The 26,777-nt window shown below is 33.3% G+C and overlaps 1 protein-coding gene across 1 annotated transcript in view; it reads right to left on the reverse strand.

The window, feature by feature from the left end:
• LOC149409468 (discoidin domain-containing receptor 2-like) overlaps positions 1–26,777 on the reverse strand; it is a 628,632-nt gene that overhangs the window by 170,907 nt on the left and 430,948 nt on the right. The window contains 1 exon segment of the mRNA XM_089649799.1: positions 8,651–8,766. Coding sequence (XP_089505925.1) covers positions 8,651–8,720 — 70 coding nt within the window. The 5' untranslated portion in view covers positions 8,721–8,766.

The raw sequence follows: 26,777 nt of genomic DNA on the forward strand, positions 1-26,777 counted from the left end.
TTTTACATTTTAAGTTTTCCAGTAATGTAGGCCTCACTGGGTGGCTTGCCCGTGCTGAGGCCTTCATTTTATAATATGAAAATATAATCTATATAATACATTTAAAGAGAAAATAATACATTTAAAATTAAAAATACATAATAATATATTTAAAATTAAAAAATAATACATTGAAAATAATCTTGTGTGTTTGTGAGTGATGTGTGTTTATATTGGTTTTGTGTGTTACGTGTAGGTTTTATTTTTATTTTATGCTATGAAATTTTGTTAATATTGTCTTTTTTGTTCTTTAATCCATTTTGTAATTTTGTATGTGAATTTATTTTTATTTTCCTCAATTTTAATTTCAAGTTTTACACTGTTGAAAGCTTGTATAGCATGGTATTGGTAGTGTCTTTGTCCAAAGCTTGAATTTACTGTCGGAGTTTTTATGTTTTCTTTGTACGCTTGTCTAACTGGTCTGTTAGTGTTATTTTGTGTATGTTGAAATTATTTTTTTGTCAAAAATGTAGTTTAGTAGTGTTTTAACGTATAATTGGCGTATATCTAGTACGCCACAACTGTTGATAAGAGAAATAAGATAACGGGTGGTTTTCATATGAAATATCAATTAATTTCTAATGTAATGTATACAATTACTAACGTCAATTAAATTTTAATTTTCAAATTCGAACTGATTATGGGAACCAAGCGATAAAGTAGGTACCGAAAATATTATTTTTTAATAGTAATTCTATATTTGAAACGTGTATTTCTTTGATTTCAATTTTTGACAGATCTAAATATGAATCACTAATGATTTTTAAAGTTTACTAGCAGTGTTACGAAAGGTTAATTTTTATAGTCTCTTTTTATTTTTTCTACGTGCCATGATTTTGAAGCAAATATTTTATAAATATTTTCTTTCAGCTTCACAAATCACACATTTTCACAGTTCCGCTATAATAGCAACGTTCGACTATGTTATAATATGATACGACTGTAATACGACTATGCGATATATAATAGCAATGAGATTGATTCGTTTTCCAAATGCAATTTTTTAAATTACACGGGCTTTGTCAGAAATGGGTTTTGAGAACTATGCACAAAAATTACAGACCGAACAGAGGTCGTGAAAATAGAATTTAAACTATCGTGGTCAAAAACAAATTTATGTGTTTTTATTATAGAATTTAAACAGTTTGAAAAATGCTTGATGAAGTTTTCAATATTTCCAAGTCATGTAGTTGTGTCAAACCTAATGTCAAATAAGATTTAAACGCCGCTTAAACGTTTTGAACCTAACCTATATTACGACCATACGTTTAAAATAAGCGTCAGTACAAGCTTAAACTCAATATCACAATATTATTTGCACCAGAAACACGACAATTAAAGTTCAAAATCAAGGTGTCATAATGTTAAGTGTACGTATAAGTCTCAAATCAGTGACATGACAATTTGCCTGAGGTGATTATATTTCCAAGTCAGGAACGTTCTCCGCTTTGTCCAATCAGGCGATTATTGTTACACTTTAGCCCGTGTTGAGCGTTGCGCAAGTAAGTACCGGGAACAGGTAGAAGGACTCGGCCTCGAGGAATTCCTCGCGGATACAAATAATGTTTGCCCGCCAATTACACATTCAAATGAGCATAATTACATAGCGCCTGCGCAAGCGGCGCCCTCTAGGAGCGCGACTGATTATTATTGTTGTAAGTTATTATTATTGTTGTTGGAAACTGACATATACTATATAGATGTCATTCTGTAAAAAGATGGAGGCTTTGAAATGCAGTAGATAGGCTTCGTTTTGAATTTGAATACATTATTAAGATAAAGATCAGTGATACAAGCAAGTGTATTATTTTGAAACTGTTCGGAACCGGGAGAACTATTGCATCACCATTTGGGATGTGTTGTGAGGCTAAAGGGAGTGAAGAAGGGAAGGTTTGGGGAAAATGATCGTTGAGAGGTTACTGGCTATTAAGATCTGGTCACGGAACACGACTAAAGTCATTTAAGTATAGTTTCGATTCTTAAAAAAATAATGTATTTCGTGCAAAAAAAATTGCCCAGTACGTCCTGTTTTTGGTATTATTTCACCCGCCATGCTAGGGATGTGCATGTGTTACGGCGGATGAAGTTAAATATATTTATATTATGATCAAATCATCGTATAAGATTCTGAATGGTGCTCTTTTAGCAGGGCGATACTGATGTGCCGGGATGTGCCGCAAATATATCTGCTATATATTTTTTTTAATTCGTGGGATTAGTGGCCACGGATCGTAACCACTTAACCACTGTGGACGGGTAGATATTTTTATAAGTTATCGTAAGACATAGCTGCGTTTTACGTGCTTCTACCAAAGAGTTTCAACTATCAGTTGCCGGTATGATTTGCCAGAACTGATAGCCAGGTACTTCCCTACCTTCCACTTTCTCATCTTCATCTCCATCCCTCTACGTTTAGCCTCACAGCATACCCCAATTAGAGATGCCATAGTCTCACTAGTTCCAGATGATTGATACTCTTGTGCTCTACACACATAAATAAAACCCTACTCCTACCCTACCCTGTCAATTTCATCCGCCTGAAAAACTTGGACTTAGAAAATTGTAATGTCTAATGCTGCACATCCTCTATAGTGATATCACGTCATCCTTATTATGTATTTCCACGTACGAGTGCCTACTTTTGAATCATTCAGTTCTCCTACGGCAAATGCCTTTACAACAATCTCCGTGCGCCCCCTCCATCCCCACACAAACCCACGCGTTCTGCGAACACCTCCATCTGCACCACGTACAATCTGTTTTTCTTCGAATGTGTTTCGTATTATAAGGAATAATTTAAATCAAGCGTCCTAGAAAAAACAGCGTAAATGAGACGAGCATTGATTTGTTAAGTACAAAGTAACTCAAAATGGAAAAAAAATTATAATAATAAGAAAAATACCTTTCTTGAAGTAAATACGCCTCTTGAAAATGACAACCACTGGCATTGTACCAATTCTGACAACAGTTGGTTGGAATTTGGAGAGAATACGCAAGATATATTATAATTTTGTAAGTTTCATATGTAAAAAAATCTATATTTGCCATAGCTTTAAAACTTTGGTATTAAATTAACCATGATGACAAACTCCGAGTGGCGTTTGGTTTCCACCAAGACGAAGATAAAAAAAATTAAAATAAAATAATTAAAAAAGGATTCAATTAAATATGAAACAAAATAATATATTTAATTTAGAGGCATCGCGTCGTAAGTTCAATTCCTTGGTTGGTTAAATCCATCACGACAAATTAAACATTTTCCTTTTGCTGTGGTGGTGTAAGGAGCATTTCAAATATTGTGAGGTTATTCTTAATCTTAACCCAAGAGAGTTAATCTTTCTTTAAAAAAAAAACATATATTTTTTATAACTTTTTGCCCACAGATTAAGTGTGTTTCTGTGAAATACTATCTTAAGGCTGATAAATCTACACGCTGATACAAAATACTATCTCTCCGCTCATCTATCAGGTTCAAGTCACCCGTTACACAACTCCTTCACCTGTCCACAAGTCACTTATTCAACTGACTTTCCTTTCGTATATATCTTTATTTATTTGTGTTCATTATCAAGTGTTTTCTTCCTTTAAAAACACTAAATAATGAATAGTTTTGCCTCTTATTTCACCATTACACGAATCCTTATAATGTGTTATATAATAACAGTTATTCCTATGTTAATATTTAAAAAAGTAGGTGTATGAGCTTTTTTATATATTTATTTATTAAATTTGTTTAGACTACATGAACTGATAAAACAGTAGCAAGGAAAAGGAGATAAAGGTAGGTACCTAGCTTCAAATTAGCTACACCTGAGAGATTGCATTACATTAGTGACATTACGATTTCTGAGCAAAAAATCAAAAAATGTAGTACATGATATATTGATATTGCGCACAAATCAAATCTGTAAAATACATAACTTGTAGTTTTGTGAATAGTATATCTCATGTATTGATGATTTTTTCCAATTTTAAATGTCGTAACGCTCATGCGAAATCCAGAAGAAAAAATGTACTATTCACCACGGCCACCTCATTGACAGGATCGACACTGAAGTTTGTAATTCTTAAATACGTGGATATTCAGTTAACTACAAACAAATTTACAGACAGACGAAATGTAAAGCGATCGACTTAAAACAGGACTTTACCACGCTCAGTCAACATGCTTGGCAATATTACAAAATAATTATAATAACATTATATTTGGTAGACCACACGGTTTCCTCTGATATAAGACAATCTAAAATTGCCATTAATTCGGCTAAAAAGTCAGATTAAGAAATTGTAGGAATTAAATAAGTAAACTGGAAATAATTGAATGTCTATCTTTCCCAGACTATCGTGTAGGGCGGTAGGGAGGTCGTACAGTCACGCCAGTTATGGAGCGCCGAGCAGCGATCACCGAACAATCAGACGTCTAAAGCTTTGATTGGCCAATTATATATTAGCAGATTTGCGTGACGTTCAAACAATCGTGGCGGTTACCCCGTTGTTGCGCTGCCACATGGAACTCGATAATGGGATAATGTAACGCAGAACACGGAATTATAATTATTGTGACATACGGCTGGCTGCCGGGTTATTTCTAATTGATAATGACAGACCAAATTCAGGTAGAACGTCTACCTTAACGAAACCTCCACATCTACGTTAACTAAAGGGATATATAAATATTACAAATTATATTTAAATAACTTTTGATATATTAGTTCTTATTTATAGACACATTTTACAATAAACTTACAATATTTATTTTTTAAATTTTTTATTTACTTAAACTTTAGATAATAGATCTAGGAATCACTTTTAATTCTAAATTCATATTTGATGTACACATTAACAACATTAAGGCAAATCACTTAAAATTATGGGATTTATTCTCGGAATACGTAAACTTTCAAAGTTCCTCAATCAATTCTCACCTTTTACAATGCCTAATTATAAGTAAACTTGAATGAAGCACTATTTGGAATCCACATTACTGAAAATTTGAAAATATTTTAGAATCGCTTTAAAAAATGGTTGGACTGTTTTCTTTCAAATGTGGTCTACATCAGTGCTCCGCAACCGGTGTGCCGTGGCACACTGGTGTGCCGTGAGCCGGACACAGGTGTGTCGCGGTCAAATTCAATGTATTTGACATTTTACAATATTTCATTATGTATTTAATACACAATGACAAATTATTTTTCATAATATTGTCTATTTTTAAAAATGTAGTATAGAATCTTTTGAATATTCTGTGCTGAAATGGGAGCCGAATATGAATCCTTATTGATTTATACTGAAATTCGTTGGCTATCCCGAGGCAAAGTTTTTGCTAAATTCTTTGAACTTCTTCACGAGGTGCGTGAGTTTCTTTTAAATCAAAATATCCACAAACTATATCAGCGCCTCGATTATGATTACTGATTGATTAAATTTGTATACATGGCTGATATATTGAGCATTTGAATGAACTTAAACCAAAGAACCAACCATAGTACAATTGAAAACAAACAATTAATTGTGGATCTGGCCCAACAACATTTATGTATGCTTCAGCACAAATTTGATCTGTATTTTTGTTCCGTTATACGGAACAATAAGATTGGATTCGAAATCCTTTTGCAACCAATGCAATAAATTTTACGGAAGCACTGCCTCTATATAATTCGAGAGGAATTTACAGATTTAAATAATGACATGACTTTAAAACATCACTTCTCCGAAGTTCCATTAGATGTTTTCTGGATTTACGTTATCCTATACGAATATCCTCGCATTTTCGACACAGCAATCTTAGCACGACTTCTATTTTCAACGACATATTTAAGTGAGCAAAGTTTTTCAACGTTTGTATTAATTAAAAATGATAAGCGGTCATGCTTAAAAGTCATGCTGTCAAAAATCGAGCCGAATATAAAACTTTTGTGTTCATTGAAACACGCGCAGGTTTCACATTAATTTATTATTATTTTATAATAATTATTAAATAATTAATAAATATGTAATGGTTAAATGTATGTATACTTTTCAAATAAAAAAATGTGTATCAATTTAATACCTATATATTTTAGCTTTTGGTGTGCCGCCGAATTCCAGGAAGAATTTTAGTGTGTCTTAGGTGAGAAAAGGTTGCGGAGCACTGGTCTACATGACCATCTTAGATCGTACGACGTACGTCTTGAATACTTCAAGATCAATTTTCTTAAAATTAGAAGGCAATTAACTGATGTCATATTTATTTATTTATTGCATCTCACTATCCATAAAACACTTTTTTTTTTCGCATAAAAATCAACCTCACTAGGACTGAGCCTGTATCGAGGTTAACAATTTACATTATAGTGAAGCAAACAAAAGAGTAATCACAAACATAAATAAACATAAATAATATGTTTCCACAAATTAATTTAGGGTCATCTTGTTACTACATTATGTCTTAGCAATATTAAAAATGTTAACAATTCCCATTGTTAAGACGCCATCATAGCACGTTACAATAATATGCATTTAATAATAATATCGTCCATTTTCGCCTATCGTTTATCGCAAATGTGTCGATTATATAATAAGATAGAGAGTGCTGAAGTAGACATTTTCATCGATAATTTATACGGTTTTATAAAAAAAATTATGCTGTTTGTTAAAATATGTTGCGCTAATTATATCATTTATTACTTAATAATAATAATAATTGGATAATTTGTAGAGCGCCGTTTTTGTGAAAAATCACCTCAAGGGCGCTGTACAATTTGTGCCTCTATTTGTGTCTCTTCTGCCACTTGCCTCTCTTTGTATTATTTGTCATTTAGGTGAGTTTTACATTTGTTTTTTTTTTTAATTTTTAAATTTTTGTTTTAAAAACAAAAATAATGAATGCAAAATAATGTGTTACAGTCTTATTTTGACATTACTACTATAAAGTAAATGATTTAATTTAATCTGTTTTTGGTAATTTTAATTATCTTAATGCTTTTCAACAACTTGATCAGATTCTAGCATAAAAGTAATTTACTGAAATCGTGGTTATACCCCAAAAAGTTATTCTACAAAATTGATAAATTCGTATTAGAATAATGACAAGTAATTTTTCATAAATTTGGAAATTATTCAAATTCGGCACCAAGCGTATTCTTCTAAGTCACGGAATGTCTGTTTGCCTGAACCGTTAATAAAATGTTAATCATCCTTCTTTAACTATATATTCATATCTGCACATCTGTTGGGTCACGTGATGCCATCCATCATCGCTCGATATTCCTGGCTAATTTGCCGTGTGCCAAATTTGCATTCGTTTGTGTCATTTATTTAATTAATGACGAGTCAGTTTTTATCATGCTCGTTCTCTTGCAATCAAGCCACGTCATTAGGACCTTATTTTACCAACAAAGCATTAACGGTTTTTTCATTACTTTTACTAACAGCGAGTTTTTACCAGACGTAGTTAGAGCTATTATAGTAATCGGACTGTAGTAAGTTACATCACTAAATGGTCCTACACTGATTTTGTGGAGTCTTATTACAAAAGTAGGCTTTGATTTCAGATAATAATTTTATATTTGGGGTGTGGTTACTATGTAAAAAAATAAATTCAAATCATGTATGATTTTCAAAAATTCAGCTATAAAACAAAATCCATTTTCTCGCAAGGGTCCTTCGTATTCGCCCGCACGAAGTGTGTTAGGATAAGCTATCAAGATTAAGGTGAAATACCCCTATATTCAGATTGGGTCATTCAGCAGACTTATTTACTTAATGTAACGGTATGATCGTTAAAGTTTCTGAAAGAATTTTGTAAAACTATGACCATCTTAAGATTTAAGACATTTAATTAAGAATCCAAAATTTGTTGGGTACCACCCTCCTTATTATTAACCAATAATAAAGACATTAATAAAAAGCTTTTTGTTTGTTCTCGGATTTCTTAATCATTTATTGGAGACAGGCTATACTTCTGGGTTAATTATTAGTACAGAGATTTTACACTGCAATATTTATTAATGGTATCTGTTTAGTTGAACTGAAATTTTTAGAAAGATTGTAGAGAAAATTTTAGTTTTATCAATAATCTGAAACCTCGTTTTGAATAATTCTAAATTTATTTCCGACATAACCCCCCACCCTTTTATCCTTCCCTTCCATTTCTTCTCCTACCACACTTTAAGTCTATATTTGTCATTTAGTTTTAAGTACGAACAGATGAGGTAAGCATTGCTCACGAAGCATGTTTGTTGTACACGGAAAAAAATGAGTATTGCTAATTTATTAAGAATCTCTTGGTAATCTGGTTAAGAAGTTGATTGCATTTTCTGATAAACGTTTAGTAACTCTCGAATTATCACGATGTCGAAACACGTGTTCTAACCGTTACTAACCGGATTACAAAAAATTTGAAGAAATTCTTAATAAATTACCAATATTCATTTTACCCGTATAATAATAGCGGTCAAAACTAAATGATCATAATTTTTTTTATTTTTTTCAACATTTGATGGTATTTCAACTACAAAACCAGGCGTTTGACATTATTTTGTAAGTAGATGTACCTGATCATTTTTATAAACTTTTGTGTGTGTGATTTCGATTGTAAATTTGTAAATTATTTTGAGGTGAGTGTACTTACGCGATTCAAAGCCGTGCACGGAGTAAGCGGCGAGCACCAGCACCAGCACCAGTGCACACAGCGCCCCCATGTTGCTAGTTAGGCTTACTCCCTTTTTACATCACTATGTCCTGCACCTGAAACCAACAAACACAATATTAGACCAGACAAGACCGTTTCATATTACAAGAGTAAACAAGAAAATAACGGGGACAGGTGTAAACAGCGGACAAAAGGAGGTTCACAGTAAACAACGTAGCTGAAGATGGCACTTGTGATATTTTAGTAAGAATTGTGTAAAGAAGTTTATGGTTGATTTGTATTAATCGTTCGTAAAACACGTGAAGATGGGCGAAAAGATTGATCATTTTAAACATTTATTTAAAACAAATACGTATTTAGAATATATCAATAGAAAATACACAAAATTTCACTCAGTGCCAAAATTTAATTCTTGGTAGACTTTTTTTGGACGGGTTGTTTCAAAGTTTGAACAATTTATCAAAGTTGATTTTCTAGTTCTATGAAGTTTCTATTCAAGCTCTGTTATTATTTAATTTTAGTGACACAACTGGCCAATAACGGTATAATAACAGAACTTTTTTTTATTTAGTAAAAGACTATACATTTATATTCATTATTTAAGAAATGTTTTGACTGCCCATCTAGGAGGATTTCCGTTTTAGGACAGTCAAATTAGGATGAGTATTAAAATTTTGATAAGTTATTTGATAAGTATAGTATTAAAATAATAATGAAATAATAGGTATATGTACTTTTAACTTGAATAAAACCTTCAAAGAACTTGAAAATAAACTTTGAAATTTGATAAATTGTTCAAATTCTGTGAAACAACCCATCCTAAGTAAATGAGGGTACACACAAACTGCATGTGTGCGACAATTTTTTTTAAATTTGCTAAAGGTCGTTTTACACGATGCTTTATTTCATCCAGTTTCCAAAACGTCGGGTCGACTTTTCATTCGGGATGAAACACGTAGGTGTTCATTTCGGAACCGATATTTGTACAGTTTAAGATGACGGATATTATTTGACATCTGTCAACTGTCATTGTTCTACATAACAAATTATGTGGAAATGTTGCACGCTTCTTTAATTTAATATAAAAAAAATTATGTGTATATTACTGATTTTGAACGTATATTAATGTTATGTATTGTGCATGTATTTTTTGATGATTCATTGACGGCAATGGCAAAGGTACAAGAAATATGCTTTCACGTGATCTATGATTATGTTCAAGATTTATGGCATTTTTTGACAATTTATGTACCTATTGAAATTGATTTCGAGTAAAGCAAAAATTTTTCATACAGGCTCGATATAATTTCCATACGAGGATCAGTATGACAAAAACATTGTGTAAAACGCACATAAGACATTGATTACACTTTCGCAAGTGGTACAAGTAATTAAAGATTTTGTAATTTTGACAAAAATATACACCGACAAAAGAAAAGTAAAAAACAAAATACAAGCAATAAAAAAGTGTTTGTTAAAATTTATAATGGTAATTAGTGTAAATATTAAAAAAATGAGTCGCGTTGATAGAAAGTTTCAGAACCCTTATGCCAACTCATTTTTAATATATTTTCTGGTTGGATAGGACAGGGTTTTTAATTCCTGTGACATAAACGTTTATTAAATTTTAATTCCGCCGTCATTTTCCGCAAAATGAATTTGCTTTCACAGGAATCCATTTAGTAATGCGTCGGGGGCAGGGAAGCCAGAGGACCGCTCGCCGCCTGTAAAACGGTGAAACGAAACATTCATTTCATTAATACTGGTTGACTAGCACGCGCATGCAACATTGGGGTGTTACCGTACGTACACTACACATATATCTACACACGTATACATATAATATCCAGACACAAACACATACCTTTTTAAAAATAAAAATATGAATTACGCCCTAGAGTCCGCACATCTCCCAACGGAATCCCCAATTGGGGTATTTTTTTGGGCTAAAAGTTGGAGAGAGGGAAAAGAGATGAGAAAGAGAAAGGTGGGTGAGTACCTGGCTATTCACACATGGTCACAAAACTCGGCTAAATCCATTTAAGCCACATTTAAATTCTAAATGGTGGTCTTACACCAGGGCGATACTAAGGGTATCTTTTACTCTGGAACGTGCCACAAGTATACTATATATTATTTTAAATTAATTAATTGTGAAATAACAAAAATTGATTAAATAAAATTTACTTGCGCACCTTAATTTTTAACCCTCATTATCATGTATTATCATGAACATACATATACTCTTAAACCGATTTTGAATAAGGTATTGCGAACCTCCAGGGAGTGATTATTCATTAAAATCTACGGAAAATTGTTTTTTTTTCGTCAAGAATATATTTAAAAGTTATTATTTATTTTCTGAAAATTATAGTTTAAAATTCAGACCTAAACTTAAGATACATTTTTAGGCAATCATGTTCAAAAAGTCAGAAACCTTTCATCTTCAGAGTCCACGACATGGTAAGTAAATAAATGTGTAAATAATGTAAATAATTATTGATAATTTCGTATTGAAACCTAGGTAGAATTTATTTAATCTTTGAAGGTTATTTAAAATAAATTCTCCAATCCTAAAATAAAAATTAACTGTAAGTTAAGAATTTGCTGTTTTGCCTAGAATATAATAACCTTTTGAAGTTTCGCGGTAGGTACAACCCTTAAACACATCGCGTGTTCATATATTTTCACATGCCTACGTGTAGATATATTCATACACCCATACAGGTACGTATCGTACATATATCCTCAATACTCGGAACATGCAGGTAATTAACATTAGCCAAGGACCAAAGGAAATAATAATTATTCCGTCATGTGATATTCAAATGACGCGTGCCGGTCGGGATTTAATTATCGGGAGTTAAATTTGGCATTTGTTTTGTCTGTTTTGTGAAATTATCATATAAGTCGCGTGTACCGTGCACAGGCCATTTTCAGGAATGTTTTTGTGGAAACCATTGATCCAATTGACCCCTGGAAATGTTACACGACTTTTCAATTATCGTTCTGACGTAAACTTTGACGAAGGCTTCAAAATCAAAATATTATCCTGCATTATCATTGTTTTTACATAAAAGAGGTTTTTATATATTTGAACAAGTTATTTGGCGTTGGATTACCATTGTTTATTGTAACTTTTGTGCTTTACACTTTTCCATATTTTCTTTAAAAGAGATTTTCTCATAATGTTACAATCGGTTATTTAGCACTGGAATAACACGGTTTAGAAACGCTTTTTGACATTTATCATTTGTTCAACTTTAATAGGTAGGTACATATATTTATATGACACATCGTAAAAGCGCCCTGTTTTTACGGCAAAAAGATAGTGGAACTGTATCGCTGAAAAAAATTACTCATCAAAACTCCAAATGTGATATCAATTTTCCCGCTAGTACGAAAAGTTTCCGGAAACCGTGTATTCCTTGTGTATAAAATATAAAGTTCCTAGAAATCTTGGCTCAATGATCTTTTACTGGATACACGACGAAAACTTGTTGATAAAAAAATGCTAATTTTTTAAGAATCCCTTCAAATTATTCGTAATCCTGTCAAAAACGGGATCGCAGGACATTGAATGAATTGATAGGTATTGTGATAAAATTTTACCAATGACGGAACAAGTGTTCATAAAAATTATCATATTTTCTCATTTCGTCAGTATATATTTTATTGTCATTGAAACGCAAACGCAGGTGTGAGAATACGTGTTACGCTATTCTTACGAATTTACTAAAAGTTTGTCAGAAAGCAGCCTGCAGTACCGTTTTTAATCTGATTACCAAAAACTTTAAGATATTTTTAATAAATCAGCAATACTGATTTTTGTCCGTGTCTGCCAGCGTTTAAATTTGAACAGATGAACTTGGAAATGAAATTGAACTAACCACATTGAGGGTTCTTAAAATAATAAAAAAAATTATTATATTTCCCGATGACGAAACACTCATCACTAGACATCGGATTATATGCATTTGCATATTTGCATATGCAAATGCATATAACTCTCTAATTACGACGTTAATGCATATTTCAGCCTTTTTTCCCAAATCGTGCATATTTCGTTTAATAGCGGGAGGTATCATCTAAGTATAGGGAGCGATATATAGTGAATTTGATAGTTGGAAAACTAACAAAGGAGCCCTCTATTCCCCACTTGGTTCCCTGTAAAATCCTAGAAAAAACAAATCATTCAACTGTTGCTCGTTTCATAAATGATTCCATAAGATCTTTGTCTCCCGATTGTTCTGTGGATGAAAAAATCTGCATGTTTGTTTCTGATGCTGCGCCATACATGGTGAAAGCTGGCCAAGCCTTGCAAACTTTTTATCCAAATTTACTACACATTACCTGCTTAGCTCACGGGTTTCATCGCCTTGCAGAAGAGATACGGCAAGAGTATGGGAATGTTAATAAATTGATCTATATTAATCTCCGTCGCGTGTGCAGTCTTATAAAGAGCAATTGCCAAATCTAGCATTGCCGCCAGAACCCATAATTACTCGATGGGGTACTTGGCTAAAGGCAGTATTATTCTATGCTGAAAATTTTGAGGTCGTAAAACAAGTAGTTGGGCAATTTGACAGTTCTGAGGCCATTGCAATTCATTCAAGCAAGCTAGCATTTGAAGACGCATCCATTAAACAGAATATCGCCCTCATCTCAACACATTTCCACAAGTTACCAGATACCATAAAAAAATTGGAAACAAAAAACATTCCTCTAATTAAAGGAATAGAAATACTGGAAACAATGATCGAATTCGCCAACGCCCTTCCTAATTCAATATCAGAAAAGATTCGTAAAAAGTTAAACTCTATTTTGCTTAAAAACCCGAGTCTTGAAGATATGAAGAACATTAATGACTACATCAACGGCACAGGTCATACCCTGCCTAAACAGATATCTCCAGAAATGGCGCCAAATTTTAAATTTTGTCCAATGACGTCAGTTGACGTAGAGAGGTCGTTTTCGGCGTACAAATTAATACTGGGTGACAAAAGTCACAAATTTGAGCTCGAAAATTTGGAAAAATACTTAATTGTATATTGACACAAAAACTATGCATAATTTTAAGAATATTTCGCTGTTTTTGTACGGTTTTTAATTAAAATATAAATGGTTTTTTGATTTTGCATTGTGCATATTTTGGGCAAATCAAGAGTTTTTAGTGCATATTTCGGCCTTTTTTAGTGCATATTTTGGCACTTTGTTAGTGCATATAATCCGATGTCTACTCATCACCCATCTCCTAGTTTCTCGTGGCTGTGCTGTGCTGTGCGGTGCCGGTGCCGGTAGGTAGAACCGGCTAGAACCGGGTAGTACCGAGTACTGGGTGTAAGCCCCATCAGTATTCCGGAACACGGAGACGCCGCAAAAATTGAATTACCACGAGATGTGAATAAAGAGTTTTGTTTTTGCGGCATTACACTGAAATATTTATTTAGAGGCTTGCTAAAATATGCTGCTGATATTTAGCAGACGTGGAATGATTGCGATTTGGCATTGTTTACAGTGAAATCTTGTCATGAACCACACAATATCATGAGTGGACAATATAGGTCTCTGAATCATAGTAGGTAACTCTGCAAATACCATTACATAAAAAAAAAACAATTCATCGGATTAACTTTTTTCCGACTGAACGCTGGTTTTTTTTTTTTTAAAGACCTTTATTGACTGAAAATTATTACATTTTTTTTTTAGACAATGTGTAGATAGTCAAACGAAGCTGCCACATGGCTGCTTGTCTGCAGGTTCTATCTCAATATACAATTATAATACAATATTTATATCTTAAATTCAATATCTCCCGTTATATATAATAAATAACAGACTCTTACATACAATCATAGAACTTACTAAAGCGTCTGAAGTACACAAACGCTTTGAATGACAATACGATAACGTACATTCAAAAGTACAAGACAATATAGCACACAAATAACACACATTCAAAAGTAATAAACTTGGTTGGCACCAACTAAGACTTGAACCATGGAGAAAAGACCATGTTGTGAAATGTGGATATTCGAAAAGAAAGCAAAGCGTAAGGAGTAAGATTAAGAGATGAACGCCTGTATGGAACGAGCATGTAGAGCAAATGAACGAAGAAAGGAGTGTCAGGTGAATACGTGTTGCGAATGTGGATGGTAGAAAAAGTCGAAGACGCCCGAGGAAGAGCACGATGAACAGAACCAAATAGTTGAGTCGGACGAAGTTAAGAGTCAGATGACAGAAGGGCGTGAATGAATCAAAGTGCGTGTGAGCCAAGACCGAGTTGTAAGCCGGTCCGTCCTATCTGTGTACCCATCATCTCGTCATCGTTAATTGGTTAGTTAGTTAGAACCTAAACATAGTAAGTAAATATAATTTATAATCCGGAACGCTTGGGCGCCTACACAGAAATAAACAAAATACGATTATTTACTTTTTTATGGATTAAAGGATATTTTCTAACATTCATTGGCTTTCAAAGATATCAATTTGGAATTCCATCATAAATTAAGGGTTTCAAAATTAGAAATAATAAAAATACTGTTTGGATGATTGTACGGTGCCGTTTTTGTGAATACCTGAAGGGGTTTTTTTTTTTTTTTTTTTTTTTTTTTTTTTTATTAAATATCAAAAATAATATACAAAAATCAAAAAGTCCCAATAAACTACTTTAAAGTAGTTTGTCATTGGGTGCTTTTAACTTAAACAGATTATATCAAATGTATACATTCATATCATGAGAGGTGTAATACAATAAAAATAAAAACAAAAAACAATTAAAGCGTATGCAGTTAGAAATAGTTTGTATTAGAGTCTAGTACAAACTATTTCTTTCAGCTAGCCAATTTTTCAACAAAAAATTTATTTTTATATTTGTACATTTTTTGATTTCTGCAGGTAACATATTTAAACAATTTGGTATCATGTAGTCTAGCGTTCTTTTTCCATATTTGTTTACATGCTTTGGTACGATTAGTCCTTCATTTAATGTAAATCGAGTATTGTAAGTGTGTTCCAGTCTATTTATGTACATAGGGCTATTTATGTGCTGAAAAATTATTTTATACCACATAATTGCTCTTACCGAGAGGATTTTCAGATTTTGATAAAGGTGTGGAACATTATGCCTTTGTTCATATAAACTTTTATGAGCTAATAATTTAACAAGAGAATTTTGAACTGCTTGAACATGATTTATATTTGTTTTAGAGGAAAATCCCCAAGCTGTAATTCCATACCTTATGATAGATTCAGCTAGTGATAAATAAATTATTCGAAGTGTGCATATTGGAACATAAAATTTTAATTTATATAATCTACTAATAATAGATCTCAGTCTACTAATAATAGGTTCAGGGAAGTAGTCACCTGAAGCTGTTGTATGTTATGAAATCAATGAATGACTGGTCAGTGGCTGAGTTGGCATCGCGTGTGGGTCCCAACCAGGCGAAGGGTATTAGATTCCTTGGCTGGCTAAGTCCTCCATCACAACACAAGCCAAATTTTACGCTTTCTGTGGTAGTAGTAGAAGATTTTCAAATATTGTCAGGTTATTCGTAATCCGGGAATGTTTATCTATCTTTAAAAAAAATGTTTGTACTTAATCAGGAGCCTCATGAAAACAAGCCCAGTTGAACATAGTGGCTTTCATTGAAAGTATAATATTATGATTAAAATCTAACAATTTTTTTTACGAATTTGAAACTCATTTGGATGAAAAGATTATAAAATAATATTATTTCGACTTCGCGCCTTGATGGCTCTGTCTTTTTAACTTTTCGATCGAATTTCGCCATTTCAGTTGGGTTGGGAAGTTAAACACAACAGTGTGGCAAGAAACCTTTCCTTTGCGCAACAAATTGTACACGGAGATTTGTCGTTCGTGTCTCAGTTATTCTTCTGTGAAACATGCACCGGTACTGCTCGTGGATTTCTGGAAACAAGTGGGTAAGGAATATAACTAATAGCATTGGTAAGCAAACTGTGGCACACGAATCCATTATTCAGAATTATTTTCACTTAACACTTCAGGCTAATTTGTTCGCTTTTGGGAACAACTCATACGGTGTCTCATTAAAAGTTTTTTTTAAATTTTTTTTTTTAAAAGAAAGACAAACATTCCCGAGTTACGAATAACCCAACAATGTTTGAAAATCTCCTACTACCACCACAGAAAGCCGAAAATGTTGCTTGTGTTGTGATGGAGGACTTAGCCAGCCGAGGAATCGAACACGCGACGCTCGGGTGAGACCCAAGCGCTATGCCCACTCAACCACTGACCCGTCATTGTTGTCATCAAGTTGTTTCCCTTTTTACTATTATGATGAGAAATATGAATTAAACGGTGTTAGAAATAAAAAAAAACACCGTGCCTTATTTTATTTAGAAGTTAACCATAGAACAATTAAAACGTGCATCATTATGAAACGAAAGGTTCCGACCGAATTTTGGAAAAAAAATCATTAGATTTTTTAAATAATTATTTTTATATGAAACGAATTTTAATAATTTCGTATGGTGGTGGTTCTGATGTTTTCTTAGCCAAACGAAGACATCGGAAGCTGCTTGATTTATCACAGTTGTGCCTCCGGTAACCGGGTGGAGTAGACATTCCCACATAATGTTTTGTAGATTGGATATTTTATTTGATCTGCCTGAAGCCAGTAAGGCTATGGCATCCCCAATTCGTAGTATTTCGGGAGCCTGGAAGAAGTGTGAAGGGGAAACAAGCGGGTAATATCAATATTGTGTAGTACCTGACTATTCAGATCTGGTCACCTAACACAGTTGCCTCGATTGTTGCTCACAGTTGTTGCGATTCTGAGAAAATCACTGCTATTACTTAATTGGCTGTGATTATTACATATTCCATCTGAATTATTTGTGTTATTTCACAATGTATTCATTAAAAAATATTTACGGCACGTTCCAGTGTGGTAGATACTCTCAGTTTCATCCTGGTGAAATGCCAATCTAAATGGCTTTAGCCGGGTTTATTGAACAGATCTGAACAGCCAGGTACTTCCCCGCCTTCTTATCCTCTATCGAATTCCTTTCCCCGCTACCTCTAGCCTCACAACATATCCTAGTTTGTATATGCCATAGTCTCACTTACTCCAGGAGGTCGGGAGCAGTTGGGCTTCTTGTGCAGTTTTCATATTAAAAAAATATTTAAAAAATACTACAAAGGAATCAATATACCTTGATTGTGGTGAATTTTGTTGTTACAATTACTCAGAAAATCGTTTGTATCGTTTTTGAAGAAGTTAAATTAAAAGTGATATGTTGATATTTGATTTGATAGGCGACTCTTAAATAAATATTTATTTAATTTTTTTTATCAATAGTTGGTCACCTCTGGTTTACTGCTGTCCTCGCTCGAGTTTTTTGTTTGCACTATTTTGTCTAGAACATTTTAATCAGGTGCTCCAAACCGGTTTTCGAGTGTTCGAATCCGAGCTGTACTATGTTCGTGCAATGTGCACTGTGCACCATTCAGCTAGTAGGTAGGTACTTGTCTCGCCGGCAGAGCAGTTTCTCGGAGCCAGATTTCAAATGCTTCTTTCGAGCAAAGAATAATAAAATCATAGCAAGTGACCAGTCACCAGAAAATAATAATTAGGTACCTACCTAAAACAGAATTTCTTCGGCTTGGTACAGTACATTAATTGGATACTGTATACTTACACTACCTTATTTTTTCTCTAACAAACTCTTCATCATTTTTTTAGGATACAATCTTTTGGTTTGTGTATTTTTAGATTTTTTAGTAATATGCTGGAATTTAAAAAGGATTTTTCATTCTTTTTAAATTTTTTTCTTTTATTGTTATAATTATATTTTATTCTGTAGACAAACAAAAAAAACAAAAAAAAATCATTATATTATTATTCCATGATACATTCATTTTTATTCATGGATGTGTTTAATTGCTGTAAATTTTTATTTTTTGCGGGAAGTGGGTTGGCTTCCATTCCAAGATTCCAATTCGTTTTGCCTTTTGAAGTAATTATCAAACTATCATTAACTGACATTGAAGGCATTATCGAATTAAACTTGACTAGGATTTAAAAAAAACGTGTATTGTGGTGCTTATGAAAAGAGTAGCTATGCTCGCATATAAATTACTCTTTTGATGCATATGAATAGAGTAGATTTGCTCGCATATTGATTATACTTTTGATGCATATGAATAGAGTAGATACGCTCGCATATAAATTACACTTTTGATGTATGTGAATAAAGTAGATATGCTCGCATACAAATTACACTTTTGATGCACATGAATAGAGTAGGTATGCTAGCATATAAATTACAATTTTGAGGCATATGAAAGTAGTAGGTATGCTCGCATGTAAATGATACTTTTGGTGCATATGAATAAAGTAGATATGCTCGCATATAAATTACAATTTTGATGTATGTGAATAAAATAGATATGCTCGCATATAAATTACACTTTCGATGCACATGAATAGAGTAGGTATGCTCGCATATAAATTGTAATATTATTGAGCACGACTAATAAAAATTTGTTCTCAGTTTTCGTATACCTACATAAATTATTTGCAATGGAAGAATTTGTAGTAAGTAGACGGATTCGAAGATATAACATTAATGAACTATAGTTTCTTAAAATGAATTGAAAATCAATTTGGCATCTTACATGTGATTTTCATCTTGGCTTCTTTAAAATGTCTATTAAGTTGTCAACAACATTGCTCATCACACATTATTTTAGGAAGATCTACGTATAATTATACAAGCCAATAATACATGTTTATTCTTAGTGTTTCTTATATCAACAGGGCCATAAATAAAAGGCAATAAAACCATTTGGTAAACGGAGTCTCGAAATGGAAATTTAATCAATAATCTAAAAATTAAAGTCACAAACTTTGGGCCACAAGATATATTTAAATATTTGGCGACAACAAAAACATTATCATTACTAACTCTGGCGGGACCTTAGCATGGGTTAGGAGTTTAAAAAAAAAAACAAAAGGAAGAAATTAAATTAAAACATGTTTTGTTTTTTAAATTTTATAGTTATGCCTAGAAATCTATTAAGAGTTCATACTAATAATACACATTCATGTAACAGGTTTATACAGTTATTACACAGCAAAAATATTCACTCGGTAGGGAAACAGCCGTTGAAATATGCGAAATATGATTTGGTCCCCGTTGGGCGCTGTTCACAATAAAATTTCATGGTAATCTGTTATTATTTATGGCCGTGTCGTATGGCGGATAGCGGTGGCTGAGCTGAAGCGCTGGCGGCTCCATTAAACCCGTAAAGCAGATAAACAGGGCAACTAGTGGTCCATAACACACCCACAATATTTACCGCGATTGTATGTATCCGCTGAACAGATAATCTCTAGAAGAGTGATCAATAGCGATTTGAAAGAAAACAGGTGTCTCGGATTTATAGAGGACCGTTTCAAAGTCCCTTGCCACTCGCCCCTGTCTTCACGGGGTACAGACATTATCGCCACTCAGTTGAGCATCGTTACGGTAGGTTGGGGTAGGGGCTGAAGGAAGCGATTTATCAATGCGAGTATTGAAGAGGCTTGACGATATGAAGGAGGAAAAAGAAATGCCGATAGTTCGTTCTACATACACGCTGAATGAATTGTGAATTATAAATTCAACATCAACTGCGAACGGCTGTTCCGCTCGTGTTCGTCGAGTTTCGCGAACATGTACCGGTGAAAAGAGGATCAATCTAGCACATTCGAGCAGGCTTCATTGAAATATCTGTAGAACAGACTCAGCACTAAAGATGGCAATCCGTCTATTAACAACGGATTATCAATAGGACGAACCACTCTCCCTGAACAGGATCAAGAAGGTTTATCAAGTATTACGTACTAGAGATTTGTATTGATTATTGAGATTTGTACAAGGTTATTAGTTGGTTTCAGATTGAAAAATCTCTTGGCGTCGTACAAGATCTCTTTCGCCTTTTAGCTAAAAGATATTCTGATTTTAAATTGTTAAGTATGTGAAAGTAGGGGCCCCAATAATAATAATAAACAAAAATCGACTTTCGGCGACACACGATTGGCGTTAGCCGTCATCTATCATTAATATGTCTGTCTGATGAAAGATGCCACAACTTGTTTTTTTTTTTTTTTTAAATCCTCAATCGTTGATCTTACGACAAAATTGATGAAGACAAACTAAAATAATAAAAAAATGCTTACATTTAATGGTACAATTTTCGTACGTGTACTATATATAAAGAGTTACAGCGGAGAAGAAAAGGATTTTTTTTTTTAAATTGTGAAAATTCACATTTTTGTTACTTTTTTTTAATTATTATTGGGCACCCAACCGGACAAAGAGATTTATGATTTATGACGCCGTTTTTAAATATTTGATCGATTTCAAACAAAGTAAGAAAAAAATGTGTTAACTTTGGACACGGACACGCCCACAACACATTTCTATCAGTTTGCCTACTCAGTATGAGATAGTAAGAGAATAATCGGATAGAGGACGGGGTGAGCTCGCTACCGTACTGGAACGGATAAAATAATGGGTGTTTACATTTATTTGGAGTTGTTTCTGGATTATTTGAACAGGTGGCGGAAAACATATTTAGTTATTATTGTAAACTCCAAAACAGCTACTTCAGAAAAGTTGTGTGTTATTTGAGTGATTTATTAAATTTATGCATTTACTAGAAGATGATATAAAATTACGACCAATCTTCAACATTAATTTATTATATTGAACTCTTGAAAACTGCGGAACCAACGATATGGCGCAGTGTCATTTTTTACGCTTAATTGAAGGGAAGAATTAAAAATTAACAGGTACACTATTTACACTGTTTATTGTCGCACTATTTGTACAAGTTTCTTGAAGGTTGCTTATTTCTTGAGGTTGAGGTTTTGCTTATAAATTTCAAGAAGTAGCCACCACGTTTTTATTAATACAATAGTATTGATAAATAAAACGCATTTACTTACCATCTACAAGTATCTCTACATAAGTCTTAATAGAGCGTAACCCCTTAAATTGAAATCATAAAAAACACAAACTCACAACAAGAGTCATGTCAGTTTGTTGATTTATAGTAAAAGACGGAAGGAAATGAATAAGACGTTGATTAAAGAAATTCAAATAAGAAATCTCCCCATCCGGTCCAGTGATAGGTCTGATAGGTCTGTGATGTGTATATCAAAATACACTTGAGTAAATATGACACGAGTTTGCCTCTGAGCCATTAAACACAAGATATACAAGACTGAACCCCGTTTACATGGGCCATCCAATCGATTGGAATTTTGTCCAGATAATTATTCTAAAGCTCTGAAGTGATGACTGATCAGTAAATAATAATAAATTCTAAAATGTTACGGTTCACAGAGTTTATCAAAATAGTAGTTTATGTTATCGCAGAAAATTATTATGGTTAAAAAAACCAAAATTTATAATTATTTATTAAAAGATTTGCAAACTCTCCGTCAAATACTTGTACAAAATGTTTATTTTAAGACTATTAATTTCTAAGAACTTTGTCGTATTACAAAAAACATATAAGTTTAATTACATCTGAGCTGTGTGGGACAACATTTGCGATAAGAAATGTAATAGATTGGGATGATATTATGTAAAACTTAATTATATATTAATATGAATTCATCAGAATGTTGGATCGTTCATATAGATAACAATATGTGAACATTGAAGAAGGTTTGAAATACATGTTAGATGTGAAAACAGTTGTGCATATTAACACTTTGAGAGGCACCTCTGTCATAGGTCACCACAAGTGGTAGCTACGTTTGGTGAATTAGCAGGGGTACCCGGATTCATCTGGTGACGTGTGTTCAGACCGCGAGTGGCTGCTTTGGTAGCTATAACTGGTCTCTCCATCCGTCGCCTTGCGCAGCAGTGAGAGGGATATATTCATATGACCGACATTCCTGGACACACTTATCTCTAGATTCCAACCCAACCCTCATACCATTAACCTTACTCTTTTTTTTTTAAAAGACCCTCCACACAGCATCCCAAAAGATAACATAGACCCTGACAGAAATTATTTTCCGAAGAGCCTCCTGGGGGTTGATGTCAAAAAAATATATACATTGAACAGTGATAATTTATTTGCCTTTCATAATAATGAGAATAATATATTTGACTAAGGGCGCAAAAAAAATGTTTAATACAATGCACCATCTTATTAGGTACCAACAATAGACCAGACAAACTATTATCAACTTATCCACCGGTTCGTCGATGACTATTACAAAACTATATGTATAATACATTAGACCAATAAACGTGATGCTGCGTTAGAATGTACATAATATATTATTGTTCATTAATACGATTTACAGGAGATAAGGATAGTATGTAGGTATATAAGATTGTTAATTAATCTGTAATTCGTAGTTCCATAGAAACCCAAATAACGAAACAAAGCCGTTAGAGGACATTCAGTTGAATCATTGACTAGAAAAGCAGATAAGGAATTAGTTTAACGAGAGACTCGGTAAATACTATAACATTAATTTGTAAAGCCGATGTAAATATATTATTCAGATTCCGAGTAAATTCAGATCTCATGTGAAAATGAGTTTACACGTGTTGAAAAAAGTTCGTCTCGAGTAAAGATAGCTTGATTTTGATCAATCAAAACTTCGAACATGTTATATTGGATTACACGACTGTTTTTTTTTTAAATATTTTTATTCCGATAGAGATATCACCCCGTCAGATCTTCGAGAAACTTTGCTTGTTTACTTTTAATGGCATTTATTAACTTGCAAACTTGCCACATTGGCAGAAGTTTAAATTAGCTGGAATGAAAACCATACGAGTCTGCAATAACTTTCTCACTATTTTATGACATGATAAAGCAATTTAATTCATTCAGCCATACTTACTCAGAAAACTCATCTCTTCAGAAATCATATTTACAAATTTGGTGAAACATTTGGCGAATTACCAGAGGAAAATAATTAGAATATAATGTAAAAAGAAAATTTGAGTTACGAAAACATATTATTAAATATAGTTTACATTTTAAATTTATTTAAGGTTTGTATTAGGACATAGGTAACCATGTATCTATTTAAAACAATAAATGGCAACGTTGCAAACCAAATTTAAATAGCTAAGTTAGCTGGTTAGTATCTCTACCTACCGAGACCATGAAGAAATTAACAAATGTAGAGAATATATTATTCTGTACAGTACGGTCTTTGCTTTTATCTTTGCTATGTAAACGTAAAGAAATCTGATAATATTAATACTCCAGCGTCTGGACGGTGTAGGCCCTCTGATTGGTCAAATTTAAATTGTCTGTTTCGGTTAAATTCCGCTAACTTGAAAATTAAGACACGATTTCATACTAAAATAGGATCGCCTCATAATAATACGAGATTTCTTCAAAAGCAACGTTTCTGCTCATATAATTTTTGGATAATATCGAAGAAAATATGTTTTAGACAGTTCATAATCCATTGGATTAATTACATTACAATGAAAATTATCCACAGTTACGTGATTATGCTTGACGTTTATAAAAAAAATCACGCGTCCCTTCAATGGCCGATACGCACGGCTATAGATGGCTGACAGAGAGCGCACCTCTGGCGGTTTAAAAACGAACCAAATGAATGGCGCGAATATTTAAATATGCAGCTCACAATATTTGACTACTTACGATTAACAAGCGTTTACTAAGAAGATTTCTTCTGGAAGCTTATCACTTTGTAATGGCATTTTTCATTATTATTTAAATTTTTTTTGTTTATTAATTATAACTTATTTTATATTGACATGTTTTCTAATTTCTAAAATTTCAAAATTATTTATTTGCGGTGCTTTATATCCTGAGTGAAGTATTTTAAGACCTGATTTTTTTTATCGAAAGTGTGATCATTATTCAAAAGATGATTTGCAAACTCAGATTCACTATTTCAAAGACCGTTTGAAGAGAATATGTTTAATTTTTTTATTTAGTATTTCAACTATCAATTTATTAGAATAACCGTTATTAAATGCTATTTGTCTTATGAATATATTGTTTTATGGTTATATGTTATTTGTTTTTTTCAGGTCTTAAAATACTTCACTATAAATAATTTTGAAATTTTAGAAATGAGGAAACATGTTAATATAAAAGCAGATATAATTAACAAGAATTTTTTTATAAACTCTCTTTTAAATATTTTCCCACTCAACTGGTCTTTCCCGTCTAACGATATTGTAATTCCTAATTATTATAAACCCAGCCTACTGTTATCCCTCCCCCTCCTTCCACTTCTTCTTTCCCAATTGCAATCTATATTTAATTTTTGACTTCGGTGTATACACAATAAAATGTAAAGTGCCGCCCGCAGGGCCTAGCAGAAAAAAACCCGCGGAGCGGGTTTTTAACTGCTAGTATTGATAATTATGTGAACGTAAGTATGTTTCTATATCTGGTTGTACATCGCAAGATAAATCCAGACAGATAATTTTTCAAAAAATCGGCGCTATATAACACATCTTATTATTACACTACAATTAATTTGATGTTTTCATAGAGCCTGAATGTGTCTGTCTTTCTTTGAAAATATAAAAAGTAAAAGTGTCAAATGTCGTAAAATATGACGTTGACGCTTTTGATGTTGTATCCGAAAACGTATTCCTTCACTGCTGCAGATGCATCATCTCAAATGAGTGTCGCAAATGAGACAGTTTTGGGATGCACCAAAAAAACAACAAATTTTGACACAAAAAAAACGTGTATCCTTATTTCTCGGAAAAAACAGGCAAAACCTCAACTAAAAGGGGCGTTCTAAAAAAATACAAAAAAAGCGTTGTGGAAAGAAGTCAGTTGATACACGGCAGCTGTCAGCCATTGACCTATGACCATCATAAACCAAGTCGAGTGGTTGTCGACAAAAAATAAGCTACTTATGTCAAAACGTTGGTAAACGGAGTCCCGTTTAAGCCGCCTCCTCGCAGTGGGCCGGTAGAGTGGGGGGGGGGGGGGTGTTGACGTGCGCAGATAAAGGCGATGTTTGATGGCAACACGTTTAAGAGGGTAGGCCCGTGGCGGTACCGGAGTCACTCCGCGAGATAATCCTTCGGGGTAGATGTGGCCTCGATGTTTACGTCTGTATCTACTCTGATAAAATATAAAACATTGTGTAAACATGCATGGGCTGGTTAAATATGGGTTCCGGTCATTTACTTGCTAATAGTTTTACCGCATTAAGTTCAACTGTAAAGGAACATCCATTTAATATGATTCTGTTCGGGGAAAATACATTTTAATTTAACTCGATGTACATACAGGGTGTATCGGCACTAACCCGACAAACTTTAACCAGCTATTCCTTAGCACATTTGGAGTAAAAAATGTTATGTACACTTTGCTGTCCGGTAACATTTTTTTTCTTTTAAAAACAAAAAATAAATAAAATTTCCACACTCCGCTACTGCCCACAGTATAGGGGTAAAATAATTGGCAACGCCGCGCTACTGTCATCTCTTTCACACATATTCTGTCTCAAGTCCCGTGTGGTTCCCGCCACCCCGTCTCGTATCAGTGGTCAGTGCTGTTTTGGGAGTTCGCATGTCATCAAGTTTCTAGTTTCGTTTTTGTTTTGTTATCTAAGTTTTTACTGTTGAAATATGCCCCTCAATTATCCACCTGCCGAGCAAGCAGATATTGTTTTTGTTTATGGATTTTGCAATGGAAATTCACGAGCAGCCGTAAGGGAGTATCGCATGAGGTTTCCTGGAAGACGCGTCCCACACCATGCTACCTTTGTCCAGGTTTGTACCCTATCAATTGTTTATTGAAACTATTTACATTCATTGATAATGCCAAAAAGCGCTTTTGAAATTTAAACTGGGAACATTAAAAACATAACAAGGGGCCACCAACTTTAAAAATGTAAATTGTACTTTAGGTGATTTGTGTTCAGTGGTCACTAAACGGCGTTTTAAAAAGTTAATTAATTTTAATCTCTAATAAATGCATCATTCACTGCAATTGAATTCACTCCCTTTCTCACCATGGGATTATTTAAATTACTTGAATTCAATTTCACCCCTGTGAATCCAAGATATCAACCGTACCTAG

Source organism: Hesperophylax consimilis, chromosome 31 (genome assembly GCF_061612785.1).
Source record: "Hesperophylax consimilis isolate HC1 chromosome 31, BYU_Hcon_1.0, whole genome shotgun sequence".
Taxonomy (NCBI): Eukaryota; Metazoa; Arthropoda; class Insecta; order Trichoptera; family Limnephilidae; genus Hesperophylax; species Hesperophylax consimilis.